Source organism: Triticum dicoccoides, chromosome 3A (assembly GCF_002162155.2).
Source record: "Triticum dicoccoides isolate Atlit2015 ecotype Zavitan chromosome 3A, WEW_v2.0, whole genome shotgun sequence".
Taxonomy (NCBI): Eukaryota; Viridiplantae; Streptophyta; class Magnoliopsida; order Poales; family Poaceae; genus Triticum; species Triticum dicoccoides.
Genome location: NC_041384.1, coordinates 715,460,718 through 715,485,957, shown reverse-complemented (window position 1 = coordinate 715,485,957; position 25,240 = coordinate 715,460,718). Strand labels below are relative to the sequence as shown.

At 44.7% G+C, this 25,240-nt stretch overlaps 1 protein-coding gene and 1 pseudogene across 1 annotated transcript; both read left to right on the top strand.

The window, feature by feature from the left end:
• Positions 1-8,310: 8,310 nt before the first annotated feature.
• On the top strand, positions 8,311-9,743 carry LOC119270415 (expansin-B7-like). The gene is made up of 2 exons (XM_037552419.1): positions 8,311-8,751; positions 8,846-9,743. Exons 1-2 carry the CDS (start codon positions 8,311-8,313, stop codon positions 9,368-9,370), a joined length of 966 nt encoding a protein of 321 aa, XP_037408316.1. The 3' UTR covers positions 9,371-9,743.
• An 8,429-nt stretch (positions 9,744-18,172) lies between these two features.
• Positions 18,173-19,203, top strand: LOC119273431 (annotated as a pseudogene).
• The last annotated feature ends 6,037 nt before the right edge of the window (positions 19,204-25,240 follow it).

The following is a 25,240-nucleotide window of genomic DNA, read 5'->3' as shown; positions in this document are numbered from 1 at the left end:
CATTACTCACACATCACAATCCATGGCTGAGATGGTCAAGTCTGCCATTGTTGGGGAAAGAGTAAGCTGGATCTTTTCTAGTATTGCCGCGGCCAGCAAAAACCGTGGACAAACCAGATTTAGAAGCAACAAGAGGTGGTGTGGCCTAGAGAGGCTCGAGATGACACACATCAAAATGGAGACCGCGCTCCACACGTCATTGCTCGATTGGCGAAAGAAGCTGAAGTGCGCTGCCCAGGACTGCAACGACTCGGCATGCAGATGCAGGCAACTTTCTCGTGAAGAAGACGAGGCGGAGCAGATCGTAAGGAAATCCTCATTTCCTAGACGGTTCGCTCATGCGACCAAGGAACACATTTCCTCTTGTCTTGACCGCAACAATGATCATTGCTCCGGGCAGCGCTACCGTTCAAAGATTCGAGAGGCTCGCGGATGGTGCTGGTGAATTTATGAGATATGTGCAGCTCGGCGGGAAACCATGACAACGCCTATTCTTTAACCCTCTCATTGGGCATATCTTTGCAGGCAAATCACTGGTGTACCATGTGTTGCACCTAGGAGGCCAATTCCATTTATTCGGTATACGCTCAATGAGAGGAAAGAGGGCTAGAGGCAATGGTTACCTTCGTATATCTAGATTGCAAGGCGCCAAAGAACAATTTCCGCCTCGGGTTCATGCTGTGTGTTTCAAAGAGTACAATTGTACAAACATAATCGGAACTATATTGCAGTGCTTGCGACAGGTGATGCCTCACTTCAAGTCCACTGCCGAAATTGTTATTAACAAGATCAGGCAGCTCCCCACACAAGATTTCTTTCTGTGTTCCACAAGAGGTTGCGAATTCACATCTAGAACACTGGAACCACATCCACACAACTTTGACTAGATGGTTCCGCGGCTTCCACCTAGATCCATTATGTTGTCAAGGATACAAGTTGCATCACAATGTGCCTTTTTCTGGTGGCGGCGGTAGCGGAAACAAATTGAGACTTTCGGCCATGTTTCCAGAGCCAGTCTATCGAGTGTATTTGCAGCGTCAAATCTCAGTATCTGAGTACAATAATCTTATGATGAGATCAACCGCAGCAACTGGCAATGCAGACACATCTACTTCTCTGGAGAACTTCCCACCTTTGAAGCTGGGGATTCTATTCATGCCTCATAACTCATTGGAGGATCCTGAGTCCTCAAGCGAGGGCTCTGCGATAGAGGCGATCGATGGAGAGAAGCAACACCTCACCCCTTTAAATGTTCACCCGGACCAACTTGACGAGATGCTTCTCCCGAAGGCGATAGATTATCTTTATCATAACAAAGAAGCTACAAATTGCCAGATATGTTGCACATCTAACCATGGCAGTGCACACATATATGTGGAGAACACAAGGAAGACCGAGACATGCATTGCCATCAGATCCACACAACGAGTTATCCATAAGATGCTTCGTCAGAAACAGGGTCAAGGAATAAGGAAAGTGTTGTTGAAGCAGGTAGCCAGAGATTTCCTCAAACTATGGGTCGTGCGTTCCATGGAGAGGCTCCGGAGCTTGTTTTCAGCATTGATCGATTAGTATTGAGGCGAGTAGTGCAGTGGACCAATGGTAAGTGGCTTAAATTTCACATGAAACTTTGGTTTTGTTCTTTTTTGGGGGTGAACTCTGTGGTAGTTTTTCCCACAGATTTTCCCTTCAAATTCATGATCACCATGACAAACAAGATTGTATGTTGAGTTGAACCTCTTGCGTGTATATCATTGTTTTGTTGTGTGGAGGGTCCTGTGTGCGGAGTCATCGTGCCTAGTCATATTGTATGGTGAATATTTTTTTCATCAAGTTTGGGTGCTTACCACGTTTGCCATGTGGTATATTCTACGGTGAATGATATATAGTAAAACTTACTTTTATAGTACAGATAATCAAATACTCAGTACAGAGGTGGTTTGCATGGCGAATTATGTCACGCTCAGGCATAAAACACAGTCTATCATATATTATTTTTTCTAATTGAGAGGGACCATGTTAAAAAAAACCTAATTCTCACCTATTTTGCCAGATTCCGTATTAAGCTCGGGATTTCCGCTTGCCTCGCCGCCTATTGAGTCATCAGACACTAGTACAGCTTTCCTTTTTTTTTTCATTCATTAGCGCCCGTACGTAAGCGGTAGCAGCTGTTGGACTAGAGACTCTTTAACACATGCTTCAAACGGAAAGCGATATGTTTTTTCTCTAAGCGCCTATATAAGAGTCCATGCGTTATAGAAGACCTAACACACTTGGCACATAGTAATCCACTATATTTGTATGGCTCCAAAATCGTATGCACCACGTCCGAGGGGGCTGTCACCAAGTATATTCTGGTGCGCCCGTTCTGCTCCGCCAATTGTCTTTATCAACGGAATGAAACAAAACTCTTCTCGCTCCTTTCCAATAGTAAATCGCCAACGAGCATAGATGTTTCAGTCGCTAATTTGATTCACCACAGACTACGAAAGCAAGTTGAGCAATAAAAGAAACGGAAGTGGGCTAGTCCATTTCTTGAGCAGCACAACCACAACACTCTTCTCTTACTAATTTGCATCCTACCCGAAATCACAAGAATGGCTGAGATTGTCAAGTCTGTCATTGTTGGTGAAGCAGTTAGCCGGATTATTTCTGGTATTGCCCCCACCAGCAAAAGGCCGGACAGATCAGTTGAAGAAGCAGCAGGGGGTTGTGGCCTAGAGAGGCTGGAGATGGCACGCATCAAAATGGAGGCCGCACTCCATACGTCTGACAAGTGGCAAATCACCAGCACGTCCTTGCTCCATTGGCGGAAGAAGCTGAAGCGTGCTGCCCAGGACTGCGACGACGTAGCGCGTAGATGCAGGCAACTCTTTCGGGAAGAAGAGGAGGCGGAGCAGGTGGTAAGGCAATCCTCATTTCCTAGACAGATGGCTCATGCGACCAAGGTGTTCATCTCCTCTTTGGTCGGCCATGATAATGACCATTGCTCTGCGAACAGCACCACTGCCGCTGCCGTCCGAAGATTTGAGAAGCTTGCAGATGGTGCAAGTGAATTCATGAGTTTTGTACAGCTCGGTGGAACCCCGCGACAGCACCTATTCTTTGACCCTCTTATTGGGCATGTCTTCGGGGGCAAATCGCTGATATATCAAATGTTGCATCCGGGCGGCCGATACAGCTTCTTTAGCATACGGCCGATTGGTTTCGACGAGGGTGGGCTAGAGGCCATTCTATCCTTCATGTACGAAGACCGCAAGGCGCCCAAAAACAATTTTGGGATCATGGTCATGCTGCGTCTTTCGGAGAGTACAGACATAATCGGGACTACAGTCAAGTGCTTGCGACTGCTAACACCAAACTTCAAGTCCACGGCTGATATGGTCATCAGAGAGATCATCCAACTCCCTACGCAAGATTTGTCGTGTGTTGCACACAACGGACACTTGAATGACATCCATAGAATTCTGGTCAGATGGTTTCGCCCAGATCCATTATGTTGTCAAGGATACGAGCACGACGTTGTGCCTTCTTGTCACATCAGTAGCGACAACGCCAGAGGAAATAAATTAAAATTTTCTAGGATATTTCCTGAACCAGCTTGCGGAGTGTTTTTGTGGCGTCATATCTCAGTATCGGAGTACAGTGACCTGCCGGGATCAACTGTAGTTGTTGCTCATGACGACACGTCTTCTTTGGAGAATTCCCCATCTTTGAAGCTTGGAATTATGTTCCTACCTCATGACTCCTTGGAGGACCCCAAGTCTGATGGTTCTGCGATAGAGGTGATCGATACAGAGAATTCACACCACCTCACATATGTAACTCTTCCCCTGGACCAACTCGACAAGATGCTGATTCCCAAGGCAACAGAGTATCTTCGTCATAATGTCAAGGCTATGATGTACCAGGTATGTTGGAGGTCTAACCATGGCAGTGCACATCTATGCGTGGAGAAGGCCATCGCTGAAAAACAGACCGAGGTACGCCGAGCTACACGGCAAGGAAGGAACATCAAGAGTACTAAGGGGCTTTCTCAAGTAAAGCACGATTGGGAGGTGCGGTTGCGGAATCAGGGGGGTGAATCTTTCCGAAAACTATGGGTTGTGCGTTCCTCAGAGAGGTTGCAGAGCTCGTTTACCACATGGCTCGATCGGTTTGGACTAAACTAGTGATAAATGAACTGGCTTCATACTCCCACCCATTTTGTATAGAAGGTCACATGTTTCAAGATCATCAATTTGACAACCAAAATATGTGGAAACTTTTGATACAACTGTTACAGTGATTGGCGATTTTAGGGGGCGTCCATCCACTGTGATCAAACGGTGGAGAAATAAGAGTTACGAGGAGTTACAAGACTAAAATTACATGAAATTACAAATAATGGTGGAACCATTACAAAATTATGGTGGGGCTTGTCATTTTCTGAAGGGGTAGATCCGTCGTCCAATGTTAGTCAAGGCCGATACATGTCATGTTCGCACCCTCGCTCTCTGGCCCGACAGATCTGGGTTGCTTGTCGACTGTTCCCCTAGAAAATTTGTTCCCCTATCTGTTCGAGGCAGCAGGGTAGGATAGGCCGGAGCCACCGATGACTCCAGTGGCGGCGGCAGCAAAGGGGGTCAGCGAGGATGGTCGTTGTGGTGAGGAGGCGGAGCCGATGACCCCGGCGGTGGCGGCGGCAGAGGGGTCCCAGGGGCTCCAGGACCGACATTTGGTATGGTAGTGGTTCCTCGCCGTCAAGAGGTAGTACCGCCGTCCAGAGCAAGAGGAAGAGCACCCTGTGCCGGTTGGGCGGCCATGGCGTTACAGAGGAGGCGGGGAGAAAGGCCACCGGTAGCCCCGTGAAGGTCGAGGAGGCCGCCGCCTCGTCGTGCAGCGCACGATGGTGGGCCGGTGGGCGTCCAAGAGGTAGTTGACGGTCGAGGCATCCCTGGTTCTCATACAACGCCGGTTCGGCGGCCCGCTCCAGCAAGGCCGTCCCAGCAGTAGGTGGAGGAGTTCACCGAAGGAGCCAGATTACAAAGGTATATTTCCCCCTTCTCGGTGCTTTTGATTAGAATCAGCAGGCAGTGATTAGAGTCGGTACGTAATACAGAATAACATGGTAAATTTCATTAGAGAATATGGCTTGCAAGTTGATGGATTCAAAACCTCTGTGCTGTGAAAAACAGTTACAGTAGGAAATTCATACAATGTTCTTCTCATTATTGTCTTCTGTTCTTTCTCAGGGATTTGGCAATGTTGGCTCTTGGGCTGCCTAATTGATCACTGAAGCTGGTGGCAAGGTGGTCACCATCAGGCGATGTCACAGGGGCTGTCGAGAACTCCAATGCCATTGACATAGCCAAGCTGATGAAGCACTCGACATAGAACCTCGAATCAAGGGCTTTGGCGGAGGCGATCCCGTCGACCCGACCTCGCTGCTCACGGAAGAGTGCAATGTGCTCATCCCGATAGCTCTCGGAGGAGTCATAAACAAGTAATTAGTGCACTATATTAATGAGTAAAGAAGATGCAAAAATAAAAATTAGACATATTTGACACCTCTTGCAATTTATTGCATATACGCCGATCATGACCTTCCACCCCACAGTAGCCACATTTCCTCTTTCATCTTTCCTTATTCATCTTTGCCTGCAATGGATCCACAACCTTTTGCAACTCTCCAGAACCAATTTCCATCATTTGTGGCAGCACCGGACTAAACCTAATGCATTAATTCCTCCTGACCATGGCGTGATTCCTTGCTGCCATCTTGTGCACTCAGAACCATCTTGAGACATTGATACTCCTCACTAGTTTGACATGCCCGGAAACATGTCGTGTGACTCAAATTCTGCAACTCACGGTACCTCACAAGGCTTTTCGAATACATCTCGCTCTTTATGGTTGGAGGGTAAGCAGACTTCACACCCGTCGTCCACCTCATGGGAACACAACTCCTGGGCAGCAGTTCTACTTGACGTATTCCAAAGATGTAGAATATGTGAGAGCATGGTGTGCCCAAGCATTCCAGCTGACGGCAAGAACAACTGATCTTGTACAAAGAATCTTCCTTGACCTCACAGTGCACTTCAAACTTCTTCTCTCTTCTATCCATCTTAGCCACAACATATGTAGTCAACTCCCATGCATCTATTATGTTGCTGATAACACATTTGCTGACCGCATTTATGCTCCATCTGAGCAACTGAAAGATACAAGGTGTGAAAATGGAACGGACTGCAAGATTGTAGTCTGACTCTTGTCGCTTTGAAATGCTCACTTATGCCACAATATGATCCCATAATTTGAATTTCCAAAGAGACCTACAAATCGCTTCGGTTTGGTTCATCTGCCTGCACCATCCAATGCCACTGCCGATCTAGGCGTCAAACCTACTGCCCTTGCCACAACCAGTGCCGCATCAGCCTCAGCTTCTTCAACAACAGCAACTATCCCTATCCAATCTACCTCTTCATCGGAATCCATCACCGGCACTCCGACAACGTGTGGCGGCGGCGCAGCACCGCAGCAGTGGGCTAGGCCATAAGAGGAACGGCTGGCTGATTGGGCATTTATTAGTTAATGGGGGATTTCTTTGTTTTGTTTGATGAGAAAAGGAGAGACCCGCCGTCGATGACTTTGTCGATTGGGCATTTGGGCCTTGGGCTGTAGTAACTAATAGATGTAGCCCGGTCCACCAGCCCAAATCTCTTTCTCCCTCAAAGCACTGACGAACCCCTTCAACGCAGGATCACGCAGTCACACTGAAACAGAAAACAGCGCCGCCGCCGCTAGCTTTCTTGAGTTCTGACGCTTGCCAGAGGAAAGATATGTACGTAGGGGTCGATCCTCCGCCGCCGGCGACCCGGGGCGGCTGCCCTAGCTCGCCCCAATGGTGGGTCCGCCATTGCGCGTGGCATGGTATAAGCCGATTACCAAACCAAAAACCTCGGTAGTTATCCATTCTGGGCTGTTTATTTCGGTTTTCAATCTTGCAAACCGATTTTAGGAAAAAACCGATTGGTAGAAATCGAAATTTCAGTTTATACCGAATGCCCAGGCCGGCTAATAGTAAAAAGGCAATTAAAATGTCATAGTCTATACCATGAGCAGTAAAAAGAGAGAAGGATCATGCATGCATCATTTGCGTGTGCATGGTGGGTCCGGTCTGATGAAATACGATGACTTAAATAGAGAAAAGAGGGGAATGCAAATGTACACCTTTTGAGCTGGCAGCATGCTATTGATGAGATAACCACCGGTACATACTGGAACCGGTAAAAAGCACTTTGCGCACTACTTCCACTATTTTAAAATATATGACGTTTTGTCAGTTCAAATTTGGCTGGTCACTTATCTACTAAACATGCTACAATTCCTCAGCCGGAGTGTTTGCTGGTGCGGGCTTTTGTAAACTCATGTATCCAGTCCAGCATCACTCGTCTGCTTCTGTTCTTTCTCTTGAACATTCTCCACTTTCTTTGCGGAAAAACGGTCTGAAAATGAAAAACTTGTTGTGCCGTGTGATCTTCAGCTGATCAATGATTTGCAACCACCGTTGTACTGATTGCACACTGCCCTGAGGCAGACCATGATGTGGAAAGAAGTGTGTGGTTGCAAACTTGTAATGGACAGATTGTACAGATGCTGCAACAATTTGTAGTCTTCTCCTTTGGATGATGTTTCGTTATTATGTCAAGTGGATCGAAGCTCGTGTACATACCGTTTCACGGGTACTCCTGTAACCACCATCTGATTTTTCCTTAATTAACATGCATGTCCTGATCGTCTGCCGATGCACACGTAGCTTAAACACACAAGAAAACTCCAAGAACAGAGGCCTCAGTTGTTTCTATGTGGTCTGCAATCTGCATGATTCTAAACTGGCTGCATACGTGGAGGAAGTACCTGTAATGTAGAGTAGTACTATTCTCGCAAAAAAATGTAGAGTAGTACTATATATGTATGATTGTTGATGGGACGGAAGATGATTGATTTTTAAAAGCCGAAGGAAATGCATCTCGTGAGCACGGGCAAGGGCCCAAGCAGCCGGTTGAGTAGTGGCTCCCTCCATCCACATGTAAACCGGTAGGGCCCAAGCTAGGTTGCCAATCACGGCTCCTCGTCCGCTTCTCCACCCGTCGATCATCTCCCTTCATTCTTCCGTCCTTCCTTTTGATCTCGAGTGGTACACCAAGAAGACGCTCCCTACCACTTAAGCTGCTAGCCTATAAATTCGCAAGCTCCCCAACGGCATTAACCACCAGACCAGAGTACCGCCTCGATTAGTAACCAGCTAGACCAGCAAGCAAGCGAGCCATGGCAGCGACCTCCTCCTCCTCCGACGCCGTCGCGGTCGCTTTCCTCTGCCTGCTCGCCGCCAATGGCTGCTGCGGCTGCGCTGGACCCGCACCTGCCCCCACACCTACACCTACACGTGCCCCCGCTACCCCCAGCCCCGTCCCCGTTACACCTCCACCTGCGCCAGCTCCCCCCAGCCCCGTCCCCGTTACACCTCCACCTGTGCCCGCTACTCCCAGCCCAGGCTCCGGCTCCGGCTCCGGCAACACCAACAGCTCCTCCGGCGGCTGGCTAGACGCGAGGGCCACCTGGTATGGCGCACCCGATGGCGCCGGGCCGGACGACAATGGTGGCGCGTGTGGATTCAAGAACGTGAACCTGCCGCCGTTCAACGCCATGACGTCGTGCGGCAACGAACCGCTCTTCAAGGACGGCAAGGGATGCGGCTCCTGCTACCAGGTCAGAACCGGCATTGCAGCTGCTTCACAGTTCACACTGACAGTAGAGTGCTGATGGGTCTTTGATCGTCGCGTTCCATTGTGTTTGCGTGCAGATAAGGTGCGTGGGCAAGGCTCACCCGGCGTGCTCCGGCGTCCCCGAGACAGTGATCATCACGGACATGAACTACTACCCCGTCGCCCGCTACCACTTCGACCTCAGCGGCACTGCCTTCGGCGCCATGGCCAAGGACGGCCGCAACGACGAGCTCCGCCACGCCGGCATCATTGACATGCAGTTCAAGAGGGTGCCGTGCGAGTACACGGGGCTGTCCGTGACGTTCCACGTGGAGAAGGGTTCGAACCGGAATTACCTGGCGATCCTGGTGGAGTACGGGAATGGTGACGGCGACGTGGCGCAGGTGGACCTCATGGACGACGGCGAGCCGACGGGGCCCTGGGTTCCGATGAGGCATTCCTGGGGCTCCATCTGGCGCCTGGACACGCGCCGCTCGCTGCGGGGGCCCTTCTCGCTGCGGGTCACCAACGGGTCTGGCAGGTCGCTCGTCGCCGACCAGGTCATCCCCGCCAACTGGAAGCCAGACGCCGTGTACAGCTCCGCCGTCCAGTTCGATGATTGATTGATCACGTTCGCTCATCCGCATGGAAAGCATGCACGCCCATGCATGCATGCATGGATTATTGTGCCGAGACGTTGCTTGTGACGTCTGGTGTGTGTCCTCGTCGTGTGTTGGCTTCGTATTCTCTTTCTCGTCCCACATACATATGTGACAACTTTGGTTTGTGGGATCTGGAGGAGGCTGGTTTGTGTGCTAGAAATTTCTATTTTTAATTTATACAAGTATGGAAGCACCTATCTCTCATGCAACTATTAATGTGTTTGCGGGATCTGGAGGAGGCGGTTCGTATATAAGCAAGCTCTCCCATCCATTTCCCGCATCTATAAATTGATGTTTGTAATTTCTACTGTATTACAGACAAATGTTGTATTTATGTCACTGGTGCATATGCCTACCAGTCCAAGTACATTCTCCTCTCGTTCGTTTTTTAGTTGCAACATCCTAGGTGTTGAATCTTATAATCTACTCTCTCCGTAAAGAAATATAACATCATTTAGATCACTAGAAGTACTAGATACAAATCATAGATGTTCTACCCTAGAATTGTCTGCGGCAGCCATCGTCATATAAAATTGATGAAATCACTAACTGAGGGGTACCTCTTGCAAAGGCTAGTCTTCTCTCCTTTGGTGGTGACAGGTGGCGCACTACATGTGCCACACTTGTCACAACTTGAAAGTTTTGTTCTTTTCATAGATTTATTTTTAAAAATATTTTATCTCTTGAACCATGCGCCCAAATCACCCGTTGGGTTTCTCACGTCAAGATCTTTAAAACCAGATCACATGTTGATAGGTTTAGACAAACTTTCTTTTCCGCAAAACTGAAAACCAAAATAAAGCCATAAGGAAAACAAGGAAAAAAAGAAAAAATGAGTAGAAAAAACGGAAACATAAACTGGAAACTGAAATAAAAAACACGGGAAACCGGAACCACGACTATGCTTCACGCGGAAGCACATTTTGTGCTTCACTTTTTTGGAGGCACAGTTTTGTGTTTTACGCAGTGCACAATTGTGCATCACTTTTCGGGAGGCACAATTTGTGCTTGATGCGGACGCACAACTTGCTTCATACGATGCACAACTATGTTTTTCATCTTTTTTGGGTGGCACAACTTGTGCTTCGTGCAGACACATTGTTTTTCACTTTTCGAGAAGCACAGTTTGTACTCACGCGGTGCACAACTCTGCTTTTCATTTTTTGTGAAGCACAATTTCTGTTTCATATGGTAAACAAAAAAAAACTAGGAAACCTAAAAGAACAAGCACAATCTAAAACTTTAAAAGAGACAAAAACTGCATATAAAAAATTGTGCTACCACGGGGTGCGCCCAGCATGCGACACTAGACGGCGGTTGGACGAACCACTTCAGGGATGGCAGCCCACCAAACTGCCCGTTGGGAAGACCTCCCAAGCCCCCACCTCCCCTTGTTAGTTTCTTCCTAAAATTGATAAGTATGACATCACACAAGCAGTGGTTAAACTTCCCGGGGAGTAGCCAAGGCTAGCATCCCCTCCCTAGCCCATGGAAATTTCCTGATATATCCCGTTATATTTGGCATATATATATCTCAACTAAAATCAATATGAAATGCATTTGGTCCCCTCTCCTCCCGAACTCAGTTTGTTGAACAAGGTATATCCATGATTAGATCTTGATCCCGTTCTCGTGACTCGTCATCAAGAAGTTCAGAAAATATCGTCAACCCAATATTGTCTCTCCTAGTTAAAAATATTCTTGCTTTGACTGCTAGGTAGCAAGGATCATTTCACACGTTCATTTTCACCATCTCCAACATTCCACATATGTCTCTTGAAAGTATATATCCCAGCGCCAAACTTTGTCATGTATAGGAGCATTCCTTCTCTAACTCGCAGTTTAAGAGATAACCGGATGGAAAATACTTATCTCTCAATACTTGTGCCCATAAAGATTCAGGTTCAGATAGTAGCCTTCAACATTCCTTCAGAAACATTGCAAGGTTAAAAAAATCCCTCTTTAAATCACATGCCACCTTGTTCCATGGGAACGCACATCGTGCACCATACAAACCAGTGCATATGTTTGTTTTTGTTGGCCATCATCTTCCCAGAATCGGGACACTGGAAAGATTAGCTCCTTGCACATCGCCCTAGGTGTCCTAAAGAATTGTATTAGTCGTTATTGCTTGAATGAATGCTTTTAGCAAAACTTGTTTTCCACCAGAAGATATAATTTCTCCGTCAACTAATGTGTCTTACACATGTTGTCAATAAGGTGATAGAAACAATCTGATCTATCCACCCCAAAAATAGGTGCTAGACCTAGGGATTTATTTGTTATAACTTTACTCAAAATACAAAGGATAGAATACACCTCCATTCTGGTCTCCATTGACGTGCATGGGCTGAATTTTTTTTACTGGACTTGGCTACACTCACCAACTACGTGGTGGTAACTCAGAGCCTGGCGAAGGCCGTTATTGGAGTTGTTTTCTTTCATCGGAATAAAGGGCATATGGGGTATTTCTAGAGATCTTCACACCTTGCAAGTTGCTAGATTCCTCCTTATTTGCTATTAAGCTAGTAAGACCTCCAACCAACTCATAAAAGAGGAGGCAGGGTGAAAGAGGGTCCCCTTAACAGTGGCCCTTTGTAGGAATGATACAATTGGTAAGGGAATTGTATAAGCGGGCCTTATACTTTTAGGATGATGCGCCTGCCATGATGATCTGTACCCACTCCAAAGAAAAACCAAGTTGAACCATAGTCAGTTCAAGAATTTCCATACAACTCTAGTATACACTTTGCGCATGTCAATCTTGATCACGCCAGTGCCATATCTTCCCTCCCTTTTATTATTTATTGCATGAAAAGATTCATAAGTGACCAGAAAACTACCCACAATGACCCTGCCTGGAACCAAATCACTTTGCATCGGTGAAATAACTTCTTCGAGGAGCACTTTCAGCCAACTGGCTATTAGCTTCGAAATCACTTTATAAACAAGATTGCACAAGCTGATAGGTCTGAACTGTGAAATATGTTCAACATTTTGTACGTTGGGGTGAGGTCAATGGTGGTATCATTCCATCCTACTAGTATATTTTTTAAAATTAATTGCCAGGAGTACTTCAAATAATGTGCCAAAACTTTAAAAAATGCATGGAGGCCATACCGGCCCAGGGCTTTTAGCTCTCAAATATTAAACATGGTATTTTTAGTCTCTAAGGCGCATTAAGCATTTCCTTCATTTGTTGATCCACTCCAGGCTTCTGGTTCCGGCATTAGCACCTCTGCTAAACAGTAAAGGAAAAAAAATCATCATAATGAAGTAGAGGCCGGGGTTACAGCCTCCTTTTCAGGGGAAAAAACTTATCCCATATAACTAAGTAGATTTATCTCAATATGCAACTATTTCACCTCATCGTGCAACCTGCATGGGAAAGTATCACCTCAACATGTAATCGTGCATGCAATAGGCTTAAATATTTTTATTGTATCATGATCATTTTCTCAATATAATTACAATAACCATATATATTTTCAGGTTTAGTTCTAGTATTATTAATCCAAATATTTATGTTCATATAATAAAATCTCATTTCAATATATTGCATGCTATTCTCAAAGCATCCCACAGTGAATCATCTAATATCCTAAACAGACTGTGCAAGCTTTTGTAAACCCCAGTATCCAGCATGATGTCTGCTCCTGTTCATGTTAAGTAATATACCGTTATACTGATTGCACAAGTACAGTGAAGCAGATTATAACGTGGAGAGAAGTTTGTAGTTGTACCTTGTACGTTATGGGAAGATTGTGCAGATCGATCGATGTTCCAGCAATTTTTAGTCTCCTTACATTTAACCTTTTGATGTGCCGTTATTATATCATTGTATGAACACCTGTGCCTGGTGGCATACATGCACCTGCCCATACTTACGATATTTTCCGGCGAGCCCATACTTGCAAGATTTTTTTTTCAGGGAGCCCACACTTGCTGTTGCCGTTTAATATTAATAAATACATAAAAACGAGCCATATCTTACACACAAAATGCTCATGTCAACTATCCGCAGATGGCACATGTGTGCATAACAGAAAAGAAAAATGTCAATACAAAAAAAAAGGATAGAAACTACAAATAAAAGAAGAACATAAAAATATTATTTGAAAAACTATCTTGGTGTTTGAAAAAATAGTATCACATGGACGATGAACATCCAACTGTTCATAGCTAAGGAGTGTGCAACTATAGTTACATATAAGAAATTACACCAAAATGCATGCAATATTAAAATAAAGTTTAGAAAACATGTAATTTTAGAAAATATTTATACAATTTTAAAAATTATTCATGTATTTACAAAAAAATCCTTTAGAAAAGTAGAAATGGGAAAACCAAAAAGAATAAGAAAAACATAAATCATAGGAAAAATAAATGGATGAAGTATTTTTGTCTCGTCTAAAACATAACATCAGGGCCAAGTGCACAACCAGCATCCGTCACTGCACCACAATAAAAGAAAATTGAAATAAAAAAAGAAATGAGTTAGAGGAAAGACACTGATCTGCCTAGCGAAGAGGCCCCATAACAAAAAAAAGGCCCCCACACCTCACCATCCCATAGCGCAAACCCCTACTCTGCGAACAAAAAAGAGCCCAAACAACCACAAGAGATAGAAAAAATGAGAACCGGGCTGGACGTGCACCCCCAAACAACCACAAGAGACAGAAAAAAGGAGAACTGGGCTGGACGTGCACCCTAACCCAAATATTTATGGTTCATATAGTCAAAATCTCATTCTAACCCAAGATTCTTCGTCTGTTGTTCCGCTGCCTGTGTTTCCTCTTTTATTTTTGGGCTTTTAAGTTGTGCCCTCAACCTAACCTTTTCGTACCTTGTGTTGTACTACCATGTGTGCGGCGGTGTTGCGTGTCTGTGTTAAATGCGAACTTTTGTTGGGTCTTGTGGCTTGGTGGTTTGATTAATATATAAAATGGGGCGAAAGCCTTTTTCGGTAAAGCATTGTGTTAGGGGAATCATCTATTATCCTAAACAGGATGTGCCGGCTTTTGTAAACCGTAGTATCCAGCATGACATTGTCTGCTGTTGTTCAAGTAAAGTAAGAGAAAAGTATGTTTTTGGTCCCTCAAGTTCTCCAAAAATATAGACTTGGTCTGTATACATTCGGTCCTTCAAGTCTCAAAACCAGATAAGTTTGGTCCAAAACCAGATTTTGACCATGTTTTCCGGGTTTGAATATGTTGACCAGATCTGACCGATGAACAGTAAATTCAAAATAATAGCAAAATAGTTCAAAATAAGCTGAATTTTTTTGGCATGTAATATGCTCAAGTGCTCAAGGTGCGTGCCAAAAAAATCAATTTTTTTATTTTTTTACTATTTTTTCGAATTTACTGTTCATCGGTCAACATGGTCAAATCTGGTTTTGGACCAAACTTATCCGGTTTTGAGATTTGAAGGACCAAATGTCTACCAAAAAATCTTAAGGTACCAAGTCTATATTTTTGGGGAATTTGAGGGACCAAAAACATACTTTTCTCGTAAGGTAATATACTCCATCCGTCTCATAACATAAGATCGTTTTTGTGTCAAAAACGCTCTTATATTATGGGACGGAGGGAGTAGGTTTTTGTCGAAAATTTTCCACTTTCTTTATGAAAAAACCGCTCTAGAAAGGAAAAACTAATTTGCCATGTGATCTTCAGCTAATCATGATTTGTAACTACCGTTCTCTAATCCTATATACTTAAGAAGTTCACCCCCACTACCATATTTATCTATACATGCAGGCTGTCCACATCAGCAGAAGTGCCACATCAGCAATTTTTGCTAGGTACTGCCTTCAGTTACCGGCGTGTAGATTAAGCCCTTCCGTTTCCAGCAGTAATTTTCTTTGCATGGTTCTGTTTCCAGCAGTAAACGAAGCAACCGATCGATGCATAATGCTAGGTAGTGCCTTCAGTTACCGGCGTACTAATTAATCCCTTCCGTTTTCAGCAATAAACGAAGAAACTGATCGACACCTTTCTCTCCCCATTAAAAGAGCAAAACCAATGGAGTCCTCTCCCCACCCATCAAAGCCCTCCAGAAATCGTATCCATGTATACAGTACAGCGCCACCAATCAAAGCCCTCCGTCAGCGCTCCTCCGGCACGACGGCCAGTCCAGCTTGCCTCCCCGGCACGATGGGAATCTTGCGGGCTGCGTGACTGCGTCCCCTTCGTGTGTAGTGCGTGCAGTCCTGAGATGGTGTTGAAGATGGCCTGGTCCTCCCCTCCCCCCACGGATGTAAGGGCTGATGTTTCTTCCTGTGTTTGAGCTTTCTAAGCCTCATTGTTGCATTCTAATTGCATCCCCTTCCCTTACTGTCGTTCATCAGAATGGTCTGATCTACCTGACTCTTGATTTTTGTTCATCCTTTTGATAGTCGGCAATTATACCCCATAGATGTATGCACTTATTTTCGACAGTTTGCAGTTTTACTGTTTTATTCTTCTGCCAATTTAACACTGTCTATTGTATCATTGTATGATGAGATAGTCTGTTCAAGATTTCTTATGGTTAATGTAGTCACTTTGTGATTATCTTTATACTACAATCTGGATATTATAGCAATAACATGATTTGATCATTTATGCTTGCAGGTATACATGCACTGTAGGCATTCTTTTATATTTTACCCAAATCAGTATGACCTGAGGGAACACAATATGACCTCAGAGAATAGTGAAAGTTGACAACCTTCTCTGCTCTTGAATCGGTATCTCGTGTAACATATGACTGATGAAGATTTTCTGTACTCTTGAATCTGGATAATCTCTATCTGTGCAAAGCTTCGGTCACATTCAGGTTTGTTGCTTAAATTTCTCATGTACTTTGTTGTACTTTCCAAATAGACATAGTTCACTTATCACCCCTTTCGTTATATATTGTCATACATAGGATAGTCACGGAACTGCCACAGTTGAGAGAAGACATAAAAGTTGATGGCTTAAATATGAATAATATAATGTGTTTCTGACAAATTAAGAGTATTTTCCAAAAAAATCATTTCAGTCGTAAGTACATGTTCAAAATTCATATAGCAATGATTTATCCTTTAATATTTTCCAAACTATGATAAAGTTATCAATAGCATCCAAGTAAAATAGGAAAACTGACAGCTGACCAAGGGAAGCCAGACCTTACATGATTGGTGCAGATCTATAAAGAGAACAAGAAACATCAAATTTGTACAAACAATTGGACAACTGCGACTAAGTAGAACGAGGTGATTAATCAAATTAGCGGATAAGCTTTTTCATCATGCATGAATTCCCAGGATTGCATTTTATCTTCAGAGTCCATGCAAGCTATTAATTCCATGGAGAATGCTACCTGCCAATACAAGCCTCCACGGAATAATACTGTGAAAAAAAATAAGTGCAATATTACTATAAAACAATTATGCAAGATGATCTCTCAATTCAGCCTTACACTTTACTATGTTAAGCCAACTATTGGCTTTGGTTTTTCTAAAATGAGTTTAGCAGATCCATGCATGGATAAACACTCACCATGCATTATGTTATGCTACCTAATTATATGTAATGGATATTCCAAGTAAATTATATTATTTTCAGTTTCAATTATCATTTTATTAATCCGATCCAATGTACATATTCCTTAGAACCAAACACCATCTGAATATATGGCAACCAGTTCCCGCAGCAACGCGCCGTCGAGGAATAAATAGATCAATCAATCTATGCGCGTGGTTGCTCTCAGCCAGATCCGGCACGCCCGCCTGTCTGCCTTGCCTCCAACTTCTTCCTTAGTGTGGGACGCGGGCCGAGCCATCGTTCTGTTGCCAGCCACCCACAATCCCAGATCCTCGACGAACCTCCGAGCGTCCTTGCTCTGCTCCGCCGTCGCCCTCGATGGCGAGGAGTCTGGCTACATAAGCAAAGATGACTTCCAAAGGGATACACTCTCCTCTCTCTCCCTCCCGCGGAGACTGCGGCCGCCACACTCCTCCATCTCCATGGACGGCCTTCTCTCCCCATATCCTTCTCGTTTCTCCCTCTTGAATCAGTCAACCTGCAATTTGAAGGAGTCGAGCAGCTATTGGCATAGCTACATGTGGTAGCAGCACCGATTTGGCGTGGACTGGGAAGCCTGGGTGATCGCGTCATGGCAGATTTGTTAGGCTCCCAACTAAGAAGACGAAGCAGGGGGAGATAGAACTGATTGGTAATTAAGTAATGAAGGGGAAGTGGAAGGGAAACGTGAACTGAACCGAACAGCCAGAAATTATTCATGGGTACTGAGGCAGATTATGACGTGGAGAGAAGTGTGTGGTTGGTTGTACCTTGTACGTACGTAATAGGAAGATTGTGCAGATCGATCGATGTTCCAACAAATTTTATTCTCCTAAATATTTATAACCTTTCAATGTGTCGTTATTATGTCAGTGGATCGACACCCGTGCTCATACCATTTCACGGGTATTCCTGTGTCTGATTGTTTTTAACATGTCATGGTCGTCTTCTGATGCACACGCCGTAGCTAGCTTAAGCCGGCCACATTACCATGGTTTGATATTTTGGCATCTCGTGACCACGGGCAAGAGTGCGGGTGACTCCCTCCGTCAACATGTGAACCCCATCACGATCACGTACGGCTTCTCGTTCCTTTTGATGTCGAGTAGTGCAGGAACAAGAGGCACTTGAATTGCCGGCCTATATATAGATTGAACGGCATTAAGCCATTAACCATCGAAGTAGGTGACTTAATACCAACAAGCGATAGATGGCAGCGGCCTCCTCCTACGCCACCGCTGTTGCTCTCCTCTGCCTGCTCGCCGCCGATGACTGCTGCGGCTGCCCCTGGTTTCTTCCTGCTACATTCTGCCCTACCCCCACCCCTGCACCTGTCCCCGCTACCCCACACCCCTCGCCCCATTACACCTACACCTGTCCCCGCTACCCCCACCCCGGCTCCGGCAGCACCAACGTCGATGCCGGCGGCTGGCTGGACGCCCGGGCCACCTGGTACGGCGCTCCTGATGGCGCCGGGCCGTTGGACAATGGTGGCGCCTGCGGCTTCAAGAACGTGAACCTGCCGCCGTTCAACGCCATGACGTCGTGCGGCAACGAGCCGATCTTCAAGGACGGCAAGGGGTGCGGCTCCTGCTACCAGGTCAGCCGGCATTCCACTTATTAGTTGCTTTGCTTCACACTGATAGACAGGAGAGTAAAGTGCTTGTCCAGCTCTAGCCTGATGCCTGATGCATGCATTGCGTTGCGTGCAGATAAGGTGCGTGGGCAAGGCTCACCCGGCGTGCTCCGGCGTCCGTCCCCGAGACGGTGATCATCACGGACATGAGCTACTACCCTGTCGCCCGCTACCACTTCGACCTCAGCGGCACTGCCTTCGGCGCCATGGCCAAGGACGGTCGCAACGAAGAGCTCCGCCACGCCGGCATCATCGACATGCAGTTCAAGAGGGTGTCGTGCCAGTACCCAGGGTTATCGGTGACGTTCCACGTGGAGAAGAGGTCGAACCCTAACTACCTGGCGATCCTGGTGGAGTATGGGAACGGCAACGGCGACGTCGCGCAAGTGGACCTCATGGACGGCGGCAAGGCGACGGGGGCCTGGAGGCCGATGAGGGAGTCGTGGGGCTCCATCTGGCGCATGGACACGCGCCGCCCGCTGCGGGGGCCCTTCTCGTTGCGGGTTACCAACGGGTCCGGCAGGTCGCTCGTTGCCGACCAGGTCATCCCCGCCGACTGGAAACCCGAAGCCGTGTACAGCTCCGACGTCCAGTTTGATGATTGATTCATCACTTCCGCTCAGCCCCATGGAAACTTGGAAAGCATGCACGCCCATGCATGCATGCATGGATTTATTGTGTCAAGATATATTCCTTCCATTCCAAAATATAGTACGCCCGCGTTTCCCGAGATTCAACTTTGACCATAAATTTAACCAACGAGACCAAGTGCGACGAGAGAAAAAATTATATAATTGAAAACTTCTTTCGAATACGAATCTACTGATATAATTTTTGCTCCCGCGGCAATCGGTCTTGTTAGTTAAATTTACGATCAAAGTTGAAGCACGTGGATAGAGGAAGCACTACATTATGGAATGGAGGGAGTACTATATAGCCGAGACGTCGCCTATGACGTCCGGTTTTGTGCTCTCGTCCTGTGCTACCTATCATCTCTCGCGTAGTATATACATACTCCTCCATAATGCTCTTATATACATGCTCCGTAATGCTCTTATCTATGTGTATATCTATATTTATATCTATATCTATACCTATTATTAAAGGATAGGTATTCTTGATTTGGTTTAGTCCTTTTTGTTTGGCTCGCACACTGTCTAAGCGACCTGGATTAGGTACTTGTATGTTGAGGGGTCTTTTATGAGACCGCGGTATCTAATAATTACTAATGAAGTATATTAAAAATAATAAAGTGGTATAAAAGATTCATCTATGTGGTATATGAGAAGCGAGAGTACGTACTCCCAGGAGTACACAACCATTTTTCTATATATATATATATATATATATATATATATATATATAAACACTATTCGGATCACGGGATCAGAATAATATTTTGATCACAACCTGACCTGCCTCGTTAGTAGTATGTTGAACTTCCATGTGAACTTGGTTGAACTTCCGCCAACATTGCTCAAATGGGGCTTGCGATATACCGTTGGGCACCAATATCATGACCCAAGTTAAATGTTTGGCAAAATATAAGCGGTTTAAGAGCAGTTTTGAAAACCGTTTTTCTTCGCACAAAAAACATGAATCATATTTTCGATCGCATTTCTAAACCGTTTATCGGAATGAGGCATATAATATGGCGTTGGAAAGCTGCTGCAAAACCGCTCCTTCCACATGTTGAAAGTTTTCTCTAATTCCCTATGGTTAAAGAGTAATTTGAAAAAATGTAAAATTTCATAAACCGAACAACTGAGTTCGTTTTTTCGATGTCATTTCTAAATGGCTAATCCAATGGAGACATATGATACGGCGTTGGAAAGCTTATGAAAATGCGCTACTTTTTCATATTGAAAGTTTTTTCTAATTTTGAATGGTTTAAGAGTAATTTAGAAAATGGTCCAAGTCCTACCGAGTTCGTATTTTCGAGCTAATTCTTTAATCACGGGTCCGAATGCAGTAAATGATATGGCGTTGGAAAACTTGGGGAAATGCGAAACTTTTTCTTATATATTGTTTCTCCCAATTCTTTACGGTTTTAAGTCAGTTTCAAAAATGGTGAAAAATGTATTTTCACCGTAATTTCTACAAACTTTATCGGAATGGGGCATATAATATACCGCTGAAAAGCTACGGAAAATGCGAAACTTTTTCATGTTAATGATTTTCTCTGATTCCTAGCTATTTTCAAGTAATTTCAAAAACGGCCGGACCATGTGTTCTGCCTTTATCGCGAAACAGATTCTTCGAAAATGCACCGTGTGAAGAACCTGAACTTCTCGGCGTGTGTACCTGAACTTCACTTTGTTTTTCACGTGATTTTTCTGCTCGTAGGTCTCCATCCACTGCTCGTAACTCTCCATCCACTCATTGGAATTAAACAAGTGATATACTAGTGGAAAGCTGCTGTAAACACATAACTTTCCCGTGTTGATTGTTTTTTCATACACGCGACGATTTTAAAAGCTTTTCATCTGAAATTCACTCAGCGTAGTAGTTGAACTACATGTTGTGTTCACGTTGAACTTCTGTGACGTATTTTCGTTTGTAATTTTCTCATCTATTCGTCAGTGTTACACAAATAATATTCTTGTTGTACAAACCTCTCTCAATAATTTTTTTAACTTTCTCTGACAGAGTACTTGAACTTATAACGACAACAAATTTAGCCTTTGCATTTTTATTCTTTTTTAATACAAAATGCACACCGTGTAGAACGTGAACTTCTGATGGTTTATCAACCTGAACTTCTCTCGGTTACGTGAAAATATTTAAGTTTTTTACAAATATTAATCTGAATTTCTTAATCCTTTTTTTGTTAATTTTGAAGCGCTCCATTTTTAAAAGTTGAACTTCTTGTTATTTTATTTTTGAACATCTTGCTTCCATTGTTTCATAACGAGGGAAATTTGAGTTTTCTATAATCATCGAACTTCTCCATCTTTTTAATATTGATTTCCTGGTTTTTTTCTTAATCTTTTTTATGAATAAAAATATTTTAAGACACCAAAACAACATTTTTGTGTGTGTTTTTACATTGGTTTGCACGTCAAAGCACGTCATCTTTAGAAATTGAATTTCTCCTTTTCTTTTTGTTTTCTTTCAACATTGTTTAGCACGTCGAACCACGCCATCTTTAGAAATTGAACTTCTCCTTTCTTTTTGTTTTCTTTCAACATTGGTTTGCACGTCGAACCACTTCATATTTAGAAATTGAACTTCTCCTTTTCTTTTTGTTTTCTTTCAACATTGGTTTACACGTTGAACCGTGTCTTCTTTACAAATTGAACTTCTCCCTTTCTTTTTTTTTCTTGCATGTTTTACCTTGCATGTTTAAATTTATTTTTGAACTTGCTGAGATAACACACTTGACCTTCGCGAACACAACATTTTGACCTTCGCAAAACATAAATTAAAGCCAAACTTTTGACCTACAAAGCATGTACAATTTTCTCCACTTTTTCAAGAATAAACGTTGAATCGCCCCGTTAGTTTGGCATGAACTTCTGCTGCACATTTTCAAATGTTAGTTTGATTTTTCTTTTTCAAAAGCACATTGAGCTTTTTTATTATGGCATGGGCAGTCCGTTTTTTGTTCATAGATGAATTTATTCAGTATGTGGTACACGTGAACTTTAAGAATTTTTGAAACGTGAACTTTGCTTACTATTGAAATTCAAGAAAATTACACGCAACAATACCAATACACTTTGTGTGCTACATGCACAACCAATACATCACTCTGATACATAAACTTCGTGTGCTACTTGAACTTGCCCCTAGTTTTTCGTAAAGATCGAGTCATGATGTTGTTTTAATTTGGGCTTCTCGGGTATTTTTAGAAAATGGGAAAACATTTTTTATAAACCTTTTTGATATGTTCCATTATTTTAATTTGAACCTCTTCATTTTATTCTTTAGTAACGAGAAAAAAATCCAAGTTTTTTCTTCACATCGAACTTCCCCATTTTTTAAATTTGGACTTCTTGTTTTTTCGTAATGGAAAATATCCTAGTAGTATTAGTAAACATCGAACCGCTCCATTTTTTTACTTTGAACTTCGAGAGTTTTTTTATTTAGAAACGATGAAAATGCTTTTGTACTTTTAGTTTTTAAATTGAACTTCATACTTTTCTTTTTCTAGAAAACGGGAAGGACTTGAGTTTTTTGTATATATTGAACTGCTCCATTATTTTTAATGTGAACTTGGTGGCTTGATTATTTAGTCTCAAGGGAAATCATTTCTTACTAAATAAAAATTGAACCACACCGTTATTTAATTTTGAACTTCTAGGTTCTTCTTTTAACATACAAATTGAACCACATTGGGTTGCCAAGATGAACTTCTCTCTTTTTATGCTCCCAGAGAAAAGCGGTGTATTGGTGAATAATAATCTTATGCTAAACACCCTGCAGACTAGTCTTATTTGCTCACTGTTTCTCTACATAAAAAGGTAAAATCACGAAAACCATGGAAAAACAACATTAACAACTTTTTTGGTCTTATTTGCTCATTGTTTCTCTACATAGAAACGGGAAATCAAAGGAATTTTGTCACCATAAAAAAATTATATTTACGAGCATGTCATGGGCCCGTGCAACCGGTAGACTAGTCTTTGTTTTTTTCATTTATTGAACTTCCTAACTCCACGAATTCGAACTTCAAATTATTTGTTTGTTTAGTATCATTTTTGCGGCACCCATGTTTTTTCAGCAATATTTTTGTGTACGTTTTCAGAATTTAACATTCTTAAACCTCCCGAAAATGGGATTGCAACTTCTTTTTGATGAATGAATTTTTTTTCATGCATTTTTTTCATCATTAAGATGCATTCTTCCCAACATCCAATGATTGAACTCTCTAGGCATTAATCTTTGAACTTCCTTCCATCAAATCAGGTGAAGAAAGTGCATGAACATAAAAAGGGAAAGGAGTTACAAGGTCTATAGCACACTACTTTGGGGCATATTCGTGAAGCCTCCCCACAATAAACTTTGAACAAGTTACAAAATCTAAGCTACAAAATGAAATAATCGAATACGTGTGAGAGGCTATAGGAACACTGTGCATAACAATTTCAGTAGAAGCGCGGCCATAGCTTAGCGTTCATGTATATTTTTGAAGCAGAGAGGTGCTTTGAGGAAGTGTACGAAAACTAGCAGCTCGAGTCTTTTGTGTGCTCTATTTTGGTGGTGATAACAGGAACCGAAGGTGTCCCGGCAGGGGACGACGACTAGCACAATCAGCGACACAAGCATCTTGTTCGAACTGCCACGAGATCTTCGTTTGACTTGCCGATGAGTACAATCCGGATGGCCCAAGAAAATGAAGAGAAGCAGAGAGAACGAAGGAGTTTCTATCCTCACCTACAGCCGCCAGAGAAGAGAGGAGGACAGCATCCTGTTTTGCTCGCCTGCAGTATCCCGTTGGTTACCAACGGCCGCCTGAGAGGAGGACAGAAGGGTCGCGGTCGCGAGCAGATGGTAGGGCGGTGACGGCGGCTGCAGGAACTCTGGGAAGGGGTCGTGTCTAAGGATGAGGGCCGGCCAGCAGCAGCACGAGGGAAGTGTGCGCGCGACTGCGAGATGGGGTGGGGCAAGGCGGCGCACTGGCCGGAACCAGGGGAGGGGGTGGCGCTACGACCCGATCCGGGGACGGGGCGGGGCCTATGAAGGTGAGGTGGCCGAGGTGTGAGGGGCGGCAGGATCCGACGAGGCGTGTGGGGGTTCCGAGGAGGGCTCTCGGCAAGGCCTTGTCCCGGCTGCGGGAGGCTCGCCGGCCATTGGGAGGAGGGAGGGGCGCGCGGCGGCGTGGATGGGGCCGGCGCCAGTGGGGTAGGTTGGGATGGATGCGTGGGAGAGGGAGGCGGCCGGGTGGGTCCAAAGTGGTGCGGGAGGTGAAGGATCGGTGCGGGAGAAGTGGAGAAAATTTTTTTCTTTTTCTTTTCACCGGTTCGGAAGTTCGGAAGGTCCTGTGTGCACCCTTGTCGGTGTACTAGAGAAGGGGTACCCTAGTATCCCGAACTTGTGCACGGGCAGTCGCAGCATCCCGCGGCAAGGCTTGCTGGGTGACCGCCAAGGTCCTCCGTGGTTCCTTTGGAGCCATTCAAGGACAAAGTATCCAAGCCAAGGATACAAGACCCTGGCAAGAGGAGCTTGCCGGGAAGGCCAACCAAGGCATCTCAAGGAAATTGCCGCAACGCGCCACGCGTCCCGGCAAGGCCCGGTGAGCAACAAGCTCCCGGACGCGACAAGACAACGACCGCGGCAAGGCGCTTGCCGCGGCAAGCCACCACTCTGTGTCCGCGCTCTAGCACATCCACCAACGTGTCGCTCTGGGACCCTTCCAGGTGTACGTGGTGGGAGGCTGTGCAGCCAGCGGTGCGCGGTGGCAAGCGGCGCTGACAAGATTGCCATCATGGCGAGCGGTGGCGTCCCTGACGGTCCCTTTTGCACTATTTAGGCGACGCAGACGGGCATTTAATGCCCTGGTCCCCTGCCGTCAGGGTTAGGTATGATACACTGTAGCAGGTAGCTGTACCAACCGCAACACCTTTCCATTTTTACCCTTGTCTACGTTGCCACCTGTCGGTGACCCCTTGAGCATATAAAAGGAGGCCCATGCGCAAC

What these genes read in the sequence shown, in the direction of transcription:
- LOC119270415 (XM_037552419.1), top strand. Translation starts at nt 8,311, where the DNA reads ATGGCAGCGACCTCCTCCTCCTCCGACGCCGTCGCGGTCGCTTTCCTC. An exon ending in GATGCGGCTCCTGCTACCAG is followed by an intron (nt 8,752 to 8,845) that starts GTCAGAACCGGC and finishes GTTTGCGTGCAG; the next exon opens with ATAAGGTGCGTGGGCAAGGC.